Source organism: Paralichthys olivaceus, chromosome 2 (genome assembly GCF_024713975.1).
Source record: "Paralichthys olivaceus isolate ysfri-2021 chromosome 2, ASM2471397v2, whole genome shotgun sequence".
Lineage (NCBI taxonomy): Eukaryota > Metazoa > Chordata > Actinopteri > Pleuronectiformes > Paralichthyidae > Paralichthys > Paralichthys olivaceus.
The window spans coordinates 15,854,816-15,867,875 of NC_091094.1; the positions used below are offsets into that span (position 1 = coordinate 15,854,816).

General features: G+C 45.6%; 1 protein-coding gene across 1 annotated transcript; it reads left to right on the plus strand.

Moving 5' to 3' along the window:
- Nucleotides 1-2,595: 2,595 nt before the first annotated feature.
- On the plus strand, nucleotides 2,596-12,398 carry LOC109629340 (nuclear receptor subfamily 1 group D member 1-like). The gene is made up of 8 exons (XM_020087037.2): nucleotides 2,596-3,266; nucleotides 7,730-8,032; nucleotides 8,135-8,223; nucleotides 8,354-8,498; nucleotides 9,927-10,471; nucleotides 10,569-10,754; nucleotides 10,858-11,068; nucleotides 11,165-12,398. Exons 1-8 carry the CDS (start codon nucleotides 3,248-3,250, stop codon nucleotides 11,359-11,361), a joined length of 1,695 nt encoding a protein of 564 aa, XP_019942596.1. The 5' UTR covers nucleotides 2,596-3,247; the 3' UTR covers nucleotides 11,362-12,398.
- The last annotated feature ends 662 nt before the right edge of the window (nucleotides 12,399-13,060 follow it).

Consider the following 13,060-nt stretch of genomic DNA (forward strand, 5'->3'; position numbering starts at 1 on the left):
TGTTTATTCATAACGACAGGCACGTGGACAGGCTCCAATACAATCACCTGAGGTTTTTATTTTCCTTCCCTGAAGTTTTTATAATGATAGACATATAGATAGATAGATAGATAGATAGATAGATAGATAGATAGATAGACATCGTATTGATGTATTTGTGTATGTACAATGAATTAATGTTTACTTGGAGAAAGTCGATAGATATATAGCCTAAAATGCAATAGCTAAATTGACTATATCAATCATAAACACATATAAATACAATTAAACAGAATTTTTAAAAAGTTGCAATCCATATTTGTGTTGTCTATATGTTTATATTTCTGTTTTATACTAATATATTTGGGTTGCATATACATATGTAAATATTTCATTGCATAAATATATATGTGTACATATTTGTTGTGTTGTAAACATGTTTTGGTAGTTTTTCCTCACTCTAGTCGGTGGTTAAGGATTGCTATTTGTGAAAATGGCCTATCAATTAAATTTGATTTGATTTGATATTTATATCTTATATTAATATTAAATGTATAGTGTTTGTTATACAATTTCACAAATATTCTGTTTAATCTGGAGCATCAGCTGAGGGGATTGCATGATTTGAGTATAGTGATTGAGTGTTTACTGCAATATCTATACACATATATAACAATATATTTATTAACAATATAATAATGAATAGAGAAAATAATGGCTTCCTGTGTGATTTAGTTTGTTCTCGGGCGAGGCTTTTACAAAGATTACTGTTTCTCTCCTGATGACTGAGTTTCCCAGGTCAGAGCTCCATGACGAGCAGTCGACATAGTTACAGTCACACAACACACTGACACGCACAAAGGAGGGAGGGGGGGTCTTAGCTCCGCCTCCAAACACCGCATTGTAAAGGCATTTTTTGAATTTCCAAGGTAGAGGCACTTCTTAGCCAAAACTTAGGGGTGGAGGATTTTAAACAGCATTCTAACTTTGATTTATTTGCTTTTGTAAAAGCTTTTTTCCTTCTTACCTTTCAGCCAACCTCCCTCTCTGATCTTCTTTTGGGTGTCCTTTTCCACAGAGTCCATGTTTCTACAGTACCCTAAAAAAAAGATCAAATAAATCACCTGAAGGCCACTCTAGGTTCTCCAAAACACTTATTTGCGACTTCAAAGTTTTACAAAAGTACCTATTTTGACCCAAATCATGACCTCTCACCCAATGTCACCTGGGAGCAGCTCTAGCCCCCCCAACCCTTAAATGATAAGAGATGTAGATAAGGGATGGATGGATGATAAACACATTTATGATTAGTATGATATATTTGCGGGTCTTAAAAGTAGAATTTGATACAGGGCCCCTATTTAAGAACACATGATGTTTGTTGGAGGGTTCATCACAGTCCCAGCCCCTGGAAAGTTGCCCTCTTTCTCCGGATGCCAATCAGCCTTACTGTCCTTTACCCAACAAAGACGCCCATAACTCTACTATTCTTCCCTCCTTTCAACGGCTATCAGTTAAATTCAGGATTGATTTTAAGACTGCTTTAATAACTTTAAAAGCTCAGCGTGGCCTAGCCCACGGTTATACCATGGAGTTACTAACTCATTATTCTCCAAATCATAATCTATAAGGTCTTCTGACTAACACTCACTGGTATAGCACCTAAGTCAAGGCTGGTAACCATAGCCTCTTTTCCACTGGTCAATAAACCACTGACTTCAACATTTGGTTTTCTACAATGGGAGTGGATCCATTTGGCATTCACAAATGACTCTGCAGCAGACACAGGTTTTTATTGGTTCTGGCTCCGATCGTGCCACTAAGACAGAGAGGTGAGAGATTGCCTCAGTTTTCACTGCAATGTGACATTGGACATGACGTGCCAGGGAAAAGACAGAAAGGCCAACTCCTTTTCTGGCAATGGGGAAGGAGTCAAGCACCTCTTTTTAGTGGGGTTGTCCCTCGTTTAATTAACTTGTATATACCTCTTTATTTTGGCGTAAAATAGGGATATTTAAGGCTCTGGAATTCCTTGCCTCAGAAGATTATAGTCTGTTTTGAAATCATTGCTTAAATTTTGGGATTTAGGACTAATTTTAACAAATGTTTGTTTTGAATCTTTTAGGTTGTCTTGTTTTGCTAGTGTTATTTAATCTGCATTACATTCTACAAGCACGATACAACCTTATTTAGATAAGTGGAGTGGGAGTAAACTTTTATAATTTCCTTCGAAAAACCTGTGAGAGAGAAGTCTGGGGAAACGTGGTAGAGGAGTGAGACCTCGCTCTTTCTCCTCCCATCTCTCCCTCCCCTCTCCCCCTGTTATGGCCGAGCCCAGGCAACCATTTGCATAAAATGTGTGTCAGTAGGGCAGCGCCAGCTCACATGCCTTGCGCACATGTTGGAGAGCTTTAACCAGCATTCCTGCGTCGAACGAGCCCAATGTGCAGACTCCACGAGGGGGGCTCTCGGCCAATGAAAATGCGAGAAAGAGTAAAAAAAAAATAAGCGGGGGCGTGTTGGGGGAGGAGGGTGAGATGTTTTCAGAGAGCGTGACAGAGAGAAGGAGGGAGGGAGAGAGACATCCCTGATAGATACGCATCAACAAACGGGTGCACATAAAGAGAGAGAGAGAGGGAGGGAGGAGAAAAAAAGTGGTCACATTTCTCAGACACCTGAAAACGTGCAGGTTATTTTGGGACGCGTGTTGCTCATTGATGAGTGTGTGTGTGTGTGTGGAGAGAGAGAAAGAGAGAGAGAGAGAGAGAGAGAGAGAGAGGGGAGCTTATACCACTTCCACTCCGGTCATGTTTTGATTGTGACTGTACGTGTCAAGCAGCTGAGAGCTCCGGGACCCTCTGTGATTCAGACAAGCACAGTTCCACAGTGATACCTCTGGCAGCAGCAGGAGGTGTGCGGACGCAGAGTCGAGCAGCCCCAGCGCGCATCCTTTCACCTTTTGGAGACGATCTGAGGCAATAACAGATCTGCTCTCATTTTCAACATTTTTTTGCAAACAATTATTTCTTCTATTTTTCTTCTTTACGGTGTCTTTGGCTTGGGTTTTAACCCCCAATACACCTTGCGCACTCCTGATTCTCTGAGGTTTTGGATACGCTCTCTATGCCTTGGCAGTTCATGACCCTTTCACCGGTGTCAACTAAACTCCTCAGTGGTGGCAAGCAGCAGCAGCAGTCGGTCCAGAATTAAAGCCAGCTCACGATTTAACACCACGGAACCGGAGAGCAGCATCGACCGAGCGGAGAACATGGAGAACAGCCCTGGTGGTAAGTTGCCCTTAAACTGCATTGAGCGTCTTGTGCGTAAAACCAGTGGAGACTTTTACTTCAGTGCCAGAAGCAGGGATTTAGGACGGGATTATTAATGGTATATAATGGGAAAGATGCCACAGCACTTTAATATTATTGTTAAGGGGTTTGCATGTGGTATATTTTAGACTTTTTGTCTACTTGTGTAAACTTACAAGGGTCAATATGTGCTTATATTGTAGGATGAGTGTATGCGTAAATGGGTTAATTTATTTCCATTACACCTGACATTAGTTATGTGTGTGTGTGTGTGTTTGACAGTAGTTGGAATTGTAAATCCCAGCTTGCATCTGAGCTCTGTCCCTGCAGTGCTGACACTTTACTGATTATCCACTTCAACATACCTGCGTCTTAAATCTTAAACTGTCGTGGCCACGTGCACGGTGATGGTTAAAAGCACATGCATGTGTAACATGTGGCTTCCTGCCTGGTGCTGTGGACAGTGGCGAGTGGAGGGAGGGGCTCTGTCGTCAATCTGCGACGCGGACTTCCGATTCTCCTGTAAACACACACGTGAAGCATGACCCAGGACGCCCCCTGCTGCACCCGGACACGTTGGTTCCGCAGCAGCAGCTCTTCCTCTTTTTTACCCCCGATCTTCACATCTATCTTCCCACACACATCCTGTCACACAGCTGCTTCTTTCTGTTTCCTAAAAATACCCGGAAGTACTGTAACCGGTGGTGCGTTTAGTGGTAGCTGTAGAGAGTGGGGAATGTTGCGTTGACTGACTGTGATCCGTGTTAATAGGCCACTTGGATGTAATTCATTAGAGACTCTCTCATTCCCTCTCCATGACGCACGTGAGTGTGGGTTATGTGTCAAGGAGCGGTCACGCCCACTGGGTCAAATCAAGAGACTGGTGTCAAACTGTGTTTCCATGAACCGACCATGACTCCTGGAAACACGTTTGTTCTGCCAGGGGATGAATGATGAGATGAGATGGGAGCGGATGCACATGATCGACGGATAAGCGAACCTATTTGAAACCAACCTCAACTCCGAGTCTCTTAAAGATGGAGGGATGGACGGGCCAGCGACAATAGACATGTCGGCCAACATATGGAGATGTGGGGTAAACCATAGACTGTATATAAAGAGGGGTAAACCCGGTAGTCGCCTAAGAGCTCGAGGCAAATGAGTCATATTACCAGTGACGTCACCACTAATGACCAGCACGTAGATGGAACATGGTCGAACCCCACAGAGAGAACATGTTCGCATGTCGTGTGTCCTCTCCCTCCCACACACGCACGGTCGTGGTTCTGAGTCATGCGCCTCATTCCTCTACTTTTTTTTTTTTCTGAATCACGCAGCCACCCCGCCTCGAGCTGCCAGCACGTGTATACTGCCTCTGTATCAACGTGCCGCGCGTGATTCCCCGCACCCCCACCCCTCTCTGAGCCCTTCTCTCTGTGCTGCGGGGATTCCTCCTCCTCCTCCTCCTCCTCCTCCTCCTCCTGCTGCTGCAGCTTGGTCAGTGGGTCACAGAGGATCACCAGCCGCCTGGTTACTGTAACTGGTTGGGAAATGGTTAGAGAACTCATTGGACTCGCTTAGTGTTAGTGGACACACGACCCCCACACCAGGTTGTGTTTAACCCGGGGTTTGGCAAACCACCGTGTGCACCACCCTTCATTTAAGTGGCAGCTGCAGCAACAACACTTTGCCACAAGGAACAATCCCTACAATCAACGTGTCCTACTACTATCAGAGGCATGACACAGATTGTGTTTTATACTCACATGTGCAATCTATCATTTCGATGATATGGGAGTTGTGGACTCCTACTATATTATTAATGGCCCCTGATATATCATTGATAATCAAAAGAGAGGGCAAAGGGCGTTTTCTGTCTTTCTCTATCCAACCATATACATTGTGTACATGCCTATGTTTATAGCAGTGGAGCGAAGGATAAATACATGACTAAGTAATTTATAAATACGTGAATCATTAGCGAATCCCCAGTACTCAACAGGCATCTGTCATGCGGCCAGCTGTTTCACATGGAGTGAGGCCATGCGCATTTGTAAATGTTCTCCTGAAAGAGGACAGACCAAGAGGGGGCATGTGTTTGACTCCCCCCCCTGCGATATGATACAAGCATGGGGAGTGTACAGTTTGCCTGGCGGGGATGGGAACACATGAGAGCGGAAGGCAAGAAGAACTGGACAAAGGAGGGGCAGTGGAGCGTTGTGTTTGCACTGCAGTTGTTATTGCCGTACGTGGGCCCACAGGTCACATGTTGTAACCTGTGCCTGAGCACGGCAGGGGCGATATTTTCAGAGTTCGTGTTGGCTCCCAGTCAAACCAGATTCCAGGAAATAGTAACAAAGAGACAGAATATTGTAAAGTTTGGAAGGGAGGGGATGTTTGTCTGTGAATGCACAAGTAAAGCTTGTATGACACACGTCCGCAGGTGACACATGTGACCGAGAAGTTTCTACCTTTCTCACACGACAGACACACTGGGAAGCTGCCACATGCACATTGCAGTGTTTGTGTGCGAGGTGAAGTCACAGGCCAGCTGACACCAGAGCCGCCACCACACAAGGCCGGAGCACCTCGCAGTCAGTGTCGACACGTGTGAGCCGTGGAATTAAGGAGGCACTTAGAGCTAAACAGAAATGCAGCACGTGTTTTCTCAAGAAGAGAAAGTGCAAGAGAAGGGCAGGGCTTTATTTTCTCAGACGACTCAAGGTCCTTGAGAAGAAATACGCAAAGACACTGTCGATAACACGGTTACTACAGTTCAACAGGCCAGCCTCTGACGAGAGAGCAGGGGCAGAATAGAGCAAACATCTGATATGAAACAGGTTTTATCACCAGGAATCATTGTCTGCTTGTGACCTGCATTGTGCAATCATGGCCGTGATGATGTGATTGACACAGATTCTGAGCATCTAAAGCACGCAACTGCTGCTCATGGGAAGTGCTCCGGTTGGTTGGTTTTTATTTTTAAGTAATTAGGCACCTGACACAGTGATCCCATTGCAAATAACAAGGAGGGCAAACTGTGAACAGGAAACAGGGATCATCATCATACGGTTCAGTGATCTTCGCACAAATATAAAAAGTACAGAATGATGCCAGTCTAAAAACTGGGGAAATGAATCTTGGTGGCTTTGTCTCACTCCCACGCTTTAACACCTGTGATCCAAATGCACCATGACCTTCTCAACTGATGTGATTAAAACCCCCCAAGCAAATCATTGTAATGTGTCAAAACAGTGGCAACGTGACTGCTGCCCTCTGCACACTTTCTAGTGACTCTGAGGAATGCATCAAGCGAAGGCATCTGTGCCCTGCTCCCCCCCCCCCCCCCCCCCCCCCCGTACGTCTGTAGTCACAGCATTAAAGCCCTCTCTCTCTCTCTGTTCCAAACGTGATCTGCCCTAACGCTTGTTATTGTGCTGCTGCTGCTGCTGCTGTTGACTACACGGGACTGCGCAAAGAGCCTTGTGAGCCGGGCGGGAACTGTGTCAAGAGTCCATGTGAGCTCTCGGTCAGGTGGCTGGCGGATAGATGGGTCTGCAGGCTTGGAGCCAAATAGGGGAGGGAGAGAGGGAGGAGTAGGAGTGGGAGTGGAGGCGGTGGATAGAGAAGGAGGGGTGGGAGGAGGGAGAGGAGAAAAGACTCAGTGCTGAAGGGAGGGAGGGAGGGAGCTGGCTGCCTCAGCCTGCACGTGAGGGGCTGTCTTTCATCTCGCAGGGAAGAACATTGTCTGCAAAACAAGGGGGGTGGATGGGTGGTGAGGGGTATTAGGGCATTTCTGATTGGTTGTGACGTCTCGAAACAAAGACCTGCTTGTGGCACTGATACCTACTGATGCACTTCGTATGCTGTTTCCTATTCCCTGTACATTTTCTCAACTGGTTTTACAGCATGTGAATGATTATAATACAGTGATTGTATCAAATCAATTCATCCATAATGTTTTTCAACTGAGTCACTGTTTGCTGTACGTGGGTGTTGGTTAAACCAACAGAAAAATGTTTCCATTATTCCTGGTTATTCTTATTTAACATAATCAAAGTGTCGCTAAAAGCAACATGCAGTCAGCTTGTTTTCACTCTGTTTCAGAGTTGGCACATTTTTCTATTTGATTATGTTCCGGATTAGTAAGTTTGCACACAAACCCAGGTCAGAGCTGTTGTTACTCTAGCTTTATTTCTAAACAACCTGTATTTCTAAACAACCTGTATTTCTAAACGAAAAACAAGTGAACACTCCCAGTTCACATTTCTGTTGTTCTGAAATGATGATGGTTTTCATGTGGGTGTGTTTGTGGATGTCTGCCAACTACGCACACTGAATCAAAAGAAGAGTATTGCTTAACACTTGCACATCTATTGTGCATGTGAACAGAAAACCCAGATGAGGATCAGTGAGCTGACTTTCTGTGTTTGTTCCTCCAGGTGGTGTCATCTTATATGCCGGCTCGTCTGGCAGTGCCAGCCCAAGTCCTGGAAGCCCGTCAAGCGGATACCAGACCCAGTCGCCCTCCTCCCACTCACAGCCCTCGTCCCCAGAGGGTGGCTTCTTTCAGGAGATTGGGGCCACGAGGCAGAGAGGCGAACAAGGGGGAGGAACCCCTTCCCCGAAAATGGTCTTCCAGTTTCCCGAAGTAAACAATGCTCCAGTTGCCCAAGTTACGACGGCGACCTACAACCAACCCACAGTGGCCAAAAGACCTTGTGGTTTCACTGGCACGTTCACCAGTGAGTATGTCCACTCACATCCATCCTTCCTGCTCTCCTCCATGTTAATGTCTTTGTCTTTGTATTTTCCTCTCTGATAATGGATGTATGTTTCTTTCATAGAAACTGGAGGTATGGTGCTTCTGTGTAAGGTGTGTGGAGACATCGCATCTGGGTTCCACTACGGTGTGCACGCCTGCGAGGGCTGCAAGGTGAGACAGCATCATGTTAGACATTTTATCTTTCAGCAGGTGCACACACACACACACACACACACACACACACACACACTGTCACAGCAGACATTCTTTAAAGTCTTTCTTCCTCCTGTGTCTTCTCCAGGGTTTCTTCAGACGCAGCATTCAGCAGAACATCCACTACAAGATGTGTGTGAAGAATGAAAACTGTCTCATCATGCGCATGAACAGAAACCGGTGCCAACACTGCCGCTTTAAGAAGTGTCTGTCCGTGGGCATGTCCAGAGATGGTGAGTGTTAATGTGCTTTACGCAGATAATTAGACATAAATAAAACCAAGTACATTTGTTGTTTTCTCTGTGAAGAGGAGAGGATTTAATTGATATGTACCAGGGGACAAGATCTTAAAGCTACATATAATGTGATGTGAAAAGGTTCGTTTTGCAGTAAAAAGGGTCTGAAGCAGTTTTCATTTCGTTTCCTCCTCCTCCTCTCTCCTCCTTTTGTCTCTTGTTCCCCTCTGCCTCCCTCTCTCCTTGCCCCCGCTGTCTGATTTATGGCAAGAGGAGCTGCAGAGTCCCAGGTGTCATCAGTCATACAGAAACTGTGACAAATGTAGTTTATTTTGGGAAATTGGGGCACAAAGTTGTTGATTACCCCCTGTGTTCACAGAGACACACCGTCTTACCTGCTGCTGCTTTCTATTATTTTCCCTGCAACGCTGACATTTACAAACACTCTTTAGAGACGTAATGTTATTCCGTCCTGTTAATCATGAAACCAGAACTCTAAATGAAAATGATATTACTGCAGCTAAATTGCTCCACTGCCTTATTTTGCCGCAGGGGTCTGCTCTCCGGGGATGGGGCTAAACTAGGTGATGATAAATCATGGTTTTTCTGGAGCAAACTTTTTTAGTTGACCCCAAAAAAATCACCTGCAAATTCATCATATTACAACAGGGAAACTTTATGAGTAACCTTATGAATTAAACAGAATAATTGAAGGTTGGTTATTGGTTTTACCCAACTCCACAACAAGCCTGTCATATAGAAGTATATACTCCTAAAGCCATTTCTTTTTTTCATGACATCTGCCTTCGAATTAGTTCTTCATCAACCTGTTTTTTTCCTCCCCACCTTCAACCCTCGGTCTCTTGACCTCTCCTACCTGCCTCTCTTGTCTTTATTGACCTCTTCTACCACTCACTCACTCTGTCACTTCACTAATGACATCATGTTCAGCACTGTTGACCCAGTGACCTACTTCCACAGGAACGGAGAGAACAGAGTGCTCATCTGAAAGGCAGAAAGGGAGAGAGATGAGGGGGAGGTGGTGTATCATACAGAGCTCTATAAATAGGGCTGTCAGTGGAGGTGCGCTATTGAAAAAAGGGGGAAGGGAGGATTGTGAAGGGATGGAGAGGAAGATGAGGCGGGCACACAAGATGAAGGCTTTAGTGGTGAAACAGCTGTGATGGAGACCGACTGCGTCAGAGTGGTCAGTGAGATTAGTTCTGTGTGTAGAGATTACAGTCGAGTGTCAGATGTTGAATTCATATCGGAGCGAGAACCGAGAGCTCTGTTTCAAAGTGAAAATGATTGTAAGTGTCTGTGTAATGGATGAATTAAAGTGCTGCCAGTAAGAAGCTGGCAGTGATGTGGATGCTCAGCGATCTCTAACCGAGGATGCTCTCTCTTGCTTGCTCTTCTCCTCAGCTGTGCGTTTTGGTCGCATTCCCAAGCGAGAGAAGCAGAGACTATTGGACGAGATGCAGAGCTACATGAACAGCCTTAATGAATCTGCTTCCATGGAAATGGAGGTGTCGCCTCCCGCCGACGCCCTCGCCACGACCAATGAAGGCCCCATGTCGCAGTCTTACCAGGCAAACGTCGACGAGAAACCTCTCAAGATGGCTTCCCACAACAGCAACGTCTGCCCATCCTCTTTTCAGAACGGCTCGGTGCAGGAGCCCGCCTCGTTGCACCAGACGCAGCACGCGGTTCACGGGGAGCAGGGGAACCGGACGTTGAGCTACCATGTCCCCAGAAACTGCCCCGCTGCCCCAACCAACAATGAAAACTCCACCAGTACTAATGTGGACAATGCCAAGTACACATACTCCTCCAATCATAATCAGTGCCCCGTTAGTGGCAACCTATCACACCAGTCCTACTCAGCCAATCAGAACAGTTTTCCAGCCAACGATTCCCAGAACCAAAACGCCTGCCCCTGGAAGCTGAATGGAGGCGCCAAAGTGCTGGTGAGCATTTTTTCCTTTGATACACATATGATATCTATAAAATGAATGTAGATAAAAAAGTCTCTAACGCTTCGCTTCTTCCTCTCCTCCCCTTCAGGCGTGTCCACTAAACTCATGTCCTGTGGCTCCAGCCAGTCGCTCCAGTCAGGAGGTGTGGGAGTCGTTCTCCCAGTGCTTCACCCCTGCTGTTAAAGAAGTAGTGGAGTTTGCAAAGAGCATTCCCGGCTTCCAGACTCTCAGCCAACATGATCAGGTCATGCTGCTCAAATCTGGCACGTTCCAGGTACGTTCACTTCAATGAAATTTGTTGCTGGAATTTAAAGTTTTTTTCTTTGCGTCTTGTTTTTTCCACGATTCATTTCTAACTGCTCTGCTTCTGTCCACAGGTTCTGATGGTGAGGTTCTGCTCACTGTTTGACGCCAAGGAGAGGACAGTGACCTTCCTCAACGGACAGACCTACTCACTGGCGTCACTGAGGGCCCTTGGCATGGGCTCCCTACTGGACGCCATGTTTGATTTCAGCGAGAAGCTCGGATATCTGGGTCTGGAGCCGGATGAGATGGCTCTCTTCATGGCCGTCGTGCTCGTGTCAGCTGGTAAGACTCTTGTGCCACTACGCACACATGCACAGGCTATACGCAGTCACATTTCCTCTTATCTAACCTCCACTTTCTCCTTCTCCTTTTCTGCAGACCGCTCTGGGATAGTGGACATGGGAGCAGTGGAGCTTCTGCAGGAGAATCTAATAAAAGCACTGCGCTCTCTCATCACCAGCCGCCGCCCAGACGACAGCACCCTCTTCCCAAAGCTGCTGCTTCGTCTGCCAGACCTGCGCACGCTCAACAACCAGCACTCTGACAAGCTCTTGGCTTTCCGCATTGACCCTTGAGCTCAGACGGCCCCGCAGCCTACCGAGGTATCTGCTTTGGGGGGGAGAAACAGCCACCCGGCTCCCCATGCAAGCCAGGCCTGCCACATTCAGTACACTGGCCCCTGCATGATGGTAGTTGTTGTGGGAGCTGTGCCAACAGAGCTGCTGCGACAGAGTTGGACTCAGCGAAAGATGGATGCACAGTAGGAGGTGGAAGCTCCTGAACTCAAACTGATCTCTTCTCCAGTTGCTTCCAGGGTTGCTAAAAATAAACTGTTAAACCATAGTCTGTGTTCTTCCTCATGTTCTTCGAGTCAGCATCCAACCACGAAGTCATTACCTCTCCCTCCCGGAGTTGTGTCCGAGACAGTTTCAACTCTGAAGACCAAAAAGAAAAGAGGGCTTTTTGTTCCTCACCAGACTTTGTCCTCCCGTTGACTTATGAAGCTCACGGGAGGGAAGCTCACACTCTTTCCCAGAAAAAAACACACATGCAAACATTCACCAACGATGATTTCGTACTGTACATTCATGCTACAAGTGTAAAAATGCACTTTCCATACATAGAGAAACCTCTTACATGACTATATATCATAGCAATAGAAATGTCTATCACAGTTAGGAGGATGGCTTGTGTTTGCCCTGTTCAAATGATCTAAGCTATTTTCACAATGTGTCACCATGTGGGAAATCTTTATATATAAAAAATAACTCATCTGTGACTGAGATATAATGAGACATTTTTAAGAAATGATTTGTGTTGTATGTTTCTATGCGGTAATCAGGGAGAAGTTATCGGTCATTTCTGACCAAAGTGTCTGATGGGTAATATGTTGAGGTGTTCTGTTGTATATTTTGTATATAACCATTATTCTATGCGTAACCTCGCTAGTTTGCAGATTCTCTGATATGTAAATTAAAGTTAGTATTGTATGATGTCACACATAATAGATTTGCTCTACAGACTGCAGAGACGGCAGCATTTGAACCATGTGTTCTGAGTATAAGCTTTTTATTTGAAGATATATAAATAAAATAAATGTATTGTCAACTGACTGCATCACCTTGTGAATATTTTGTAAATGTTTTATGGTTAAAACATAGGGTACCATTATTAAAATAATGTTATATAGCATCCTTCCTTGTGCTCATCTTTCGTCATTTTCCTCCTTGGAGTAGTAGAGTCTGCTATCAGCATCACCGAGGCATACTGTGGGGCCGTAGCCTAGCAACAGAGGGAATCAGCCAATCACGTGGCGGCTTCTGAGAGCCATTAGGGGCTTTATTACTAACAAGAAACATCACTTGATTTTTGAGTGTGTGATAATAAGTAAATGTGATTTCCAAGAGTGGCACGCTTCAATAAAAACGAGGTGACGGACACAGGGAGTTTTCTTGGAGCAGAGATGGCAAGCACCCACAGGGAGGGAGGTTATGAACTGAACTGGTTTCTGTTCAGAGATATATGCAAATACGACACTGAAAAGACAAGTTGTTCAGTGGGTGTATTTGGGACCTACGCATGCAACGTCTCTGGAGGTGAATAGTCAGGGTTCTAGACAGAACAAGGAGTCCTCACCACTGCTATCAGCACCGAGTCTGGGAAAATCAAATTAGGATAAATGTTTGGGAACATTTTCCTTCAACAGTGTCTGTAACCGTCAGAAGCTGAGCGCAGAAATAAAATGGACAGATACACTCTTTGTATGTAGGTCAT

Bases quoted from the DNA above. Each gene is read 5' to 3' on its own strand.
- LOC109629340 (XM_020087037.2), top strand. The intron at 8,033-8,134 runs GTGAGTATGTCC...TTTCTTTCATAG, and splicing joins TTTCACTGGCACGTTCACCA to AAACTGGAGGTATGGTGCTT. The intron at 8,224-8,353 runs GTGAGACAGCAT...TGTCTTCTCCAG, and splicing joins ACGCCTGCGAGGGCTGCAAG to GGTTTCTTCAGACGCAGCAT.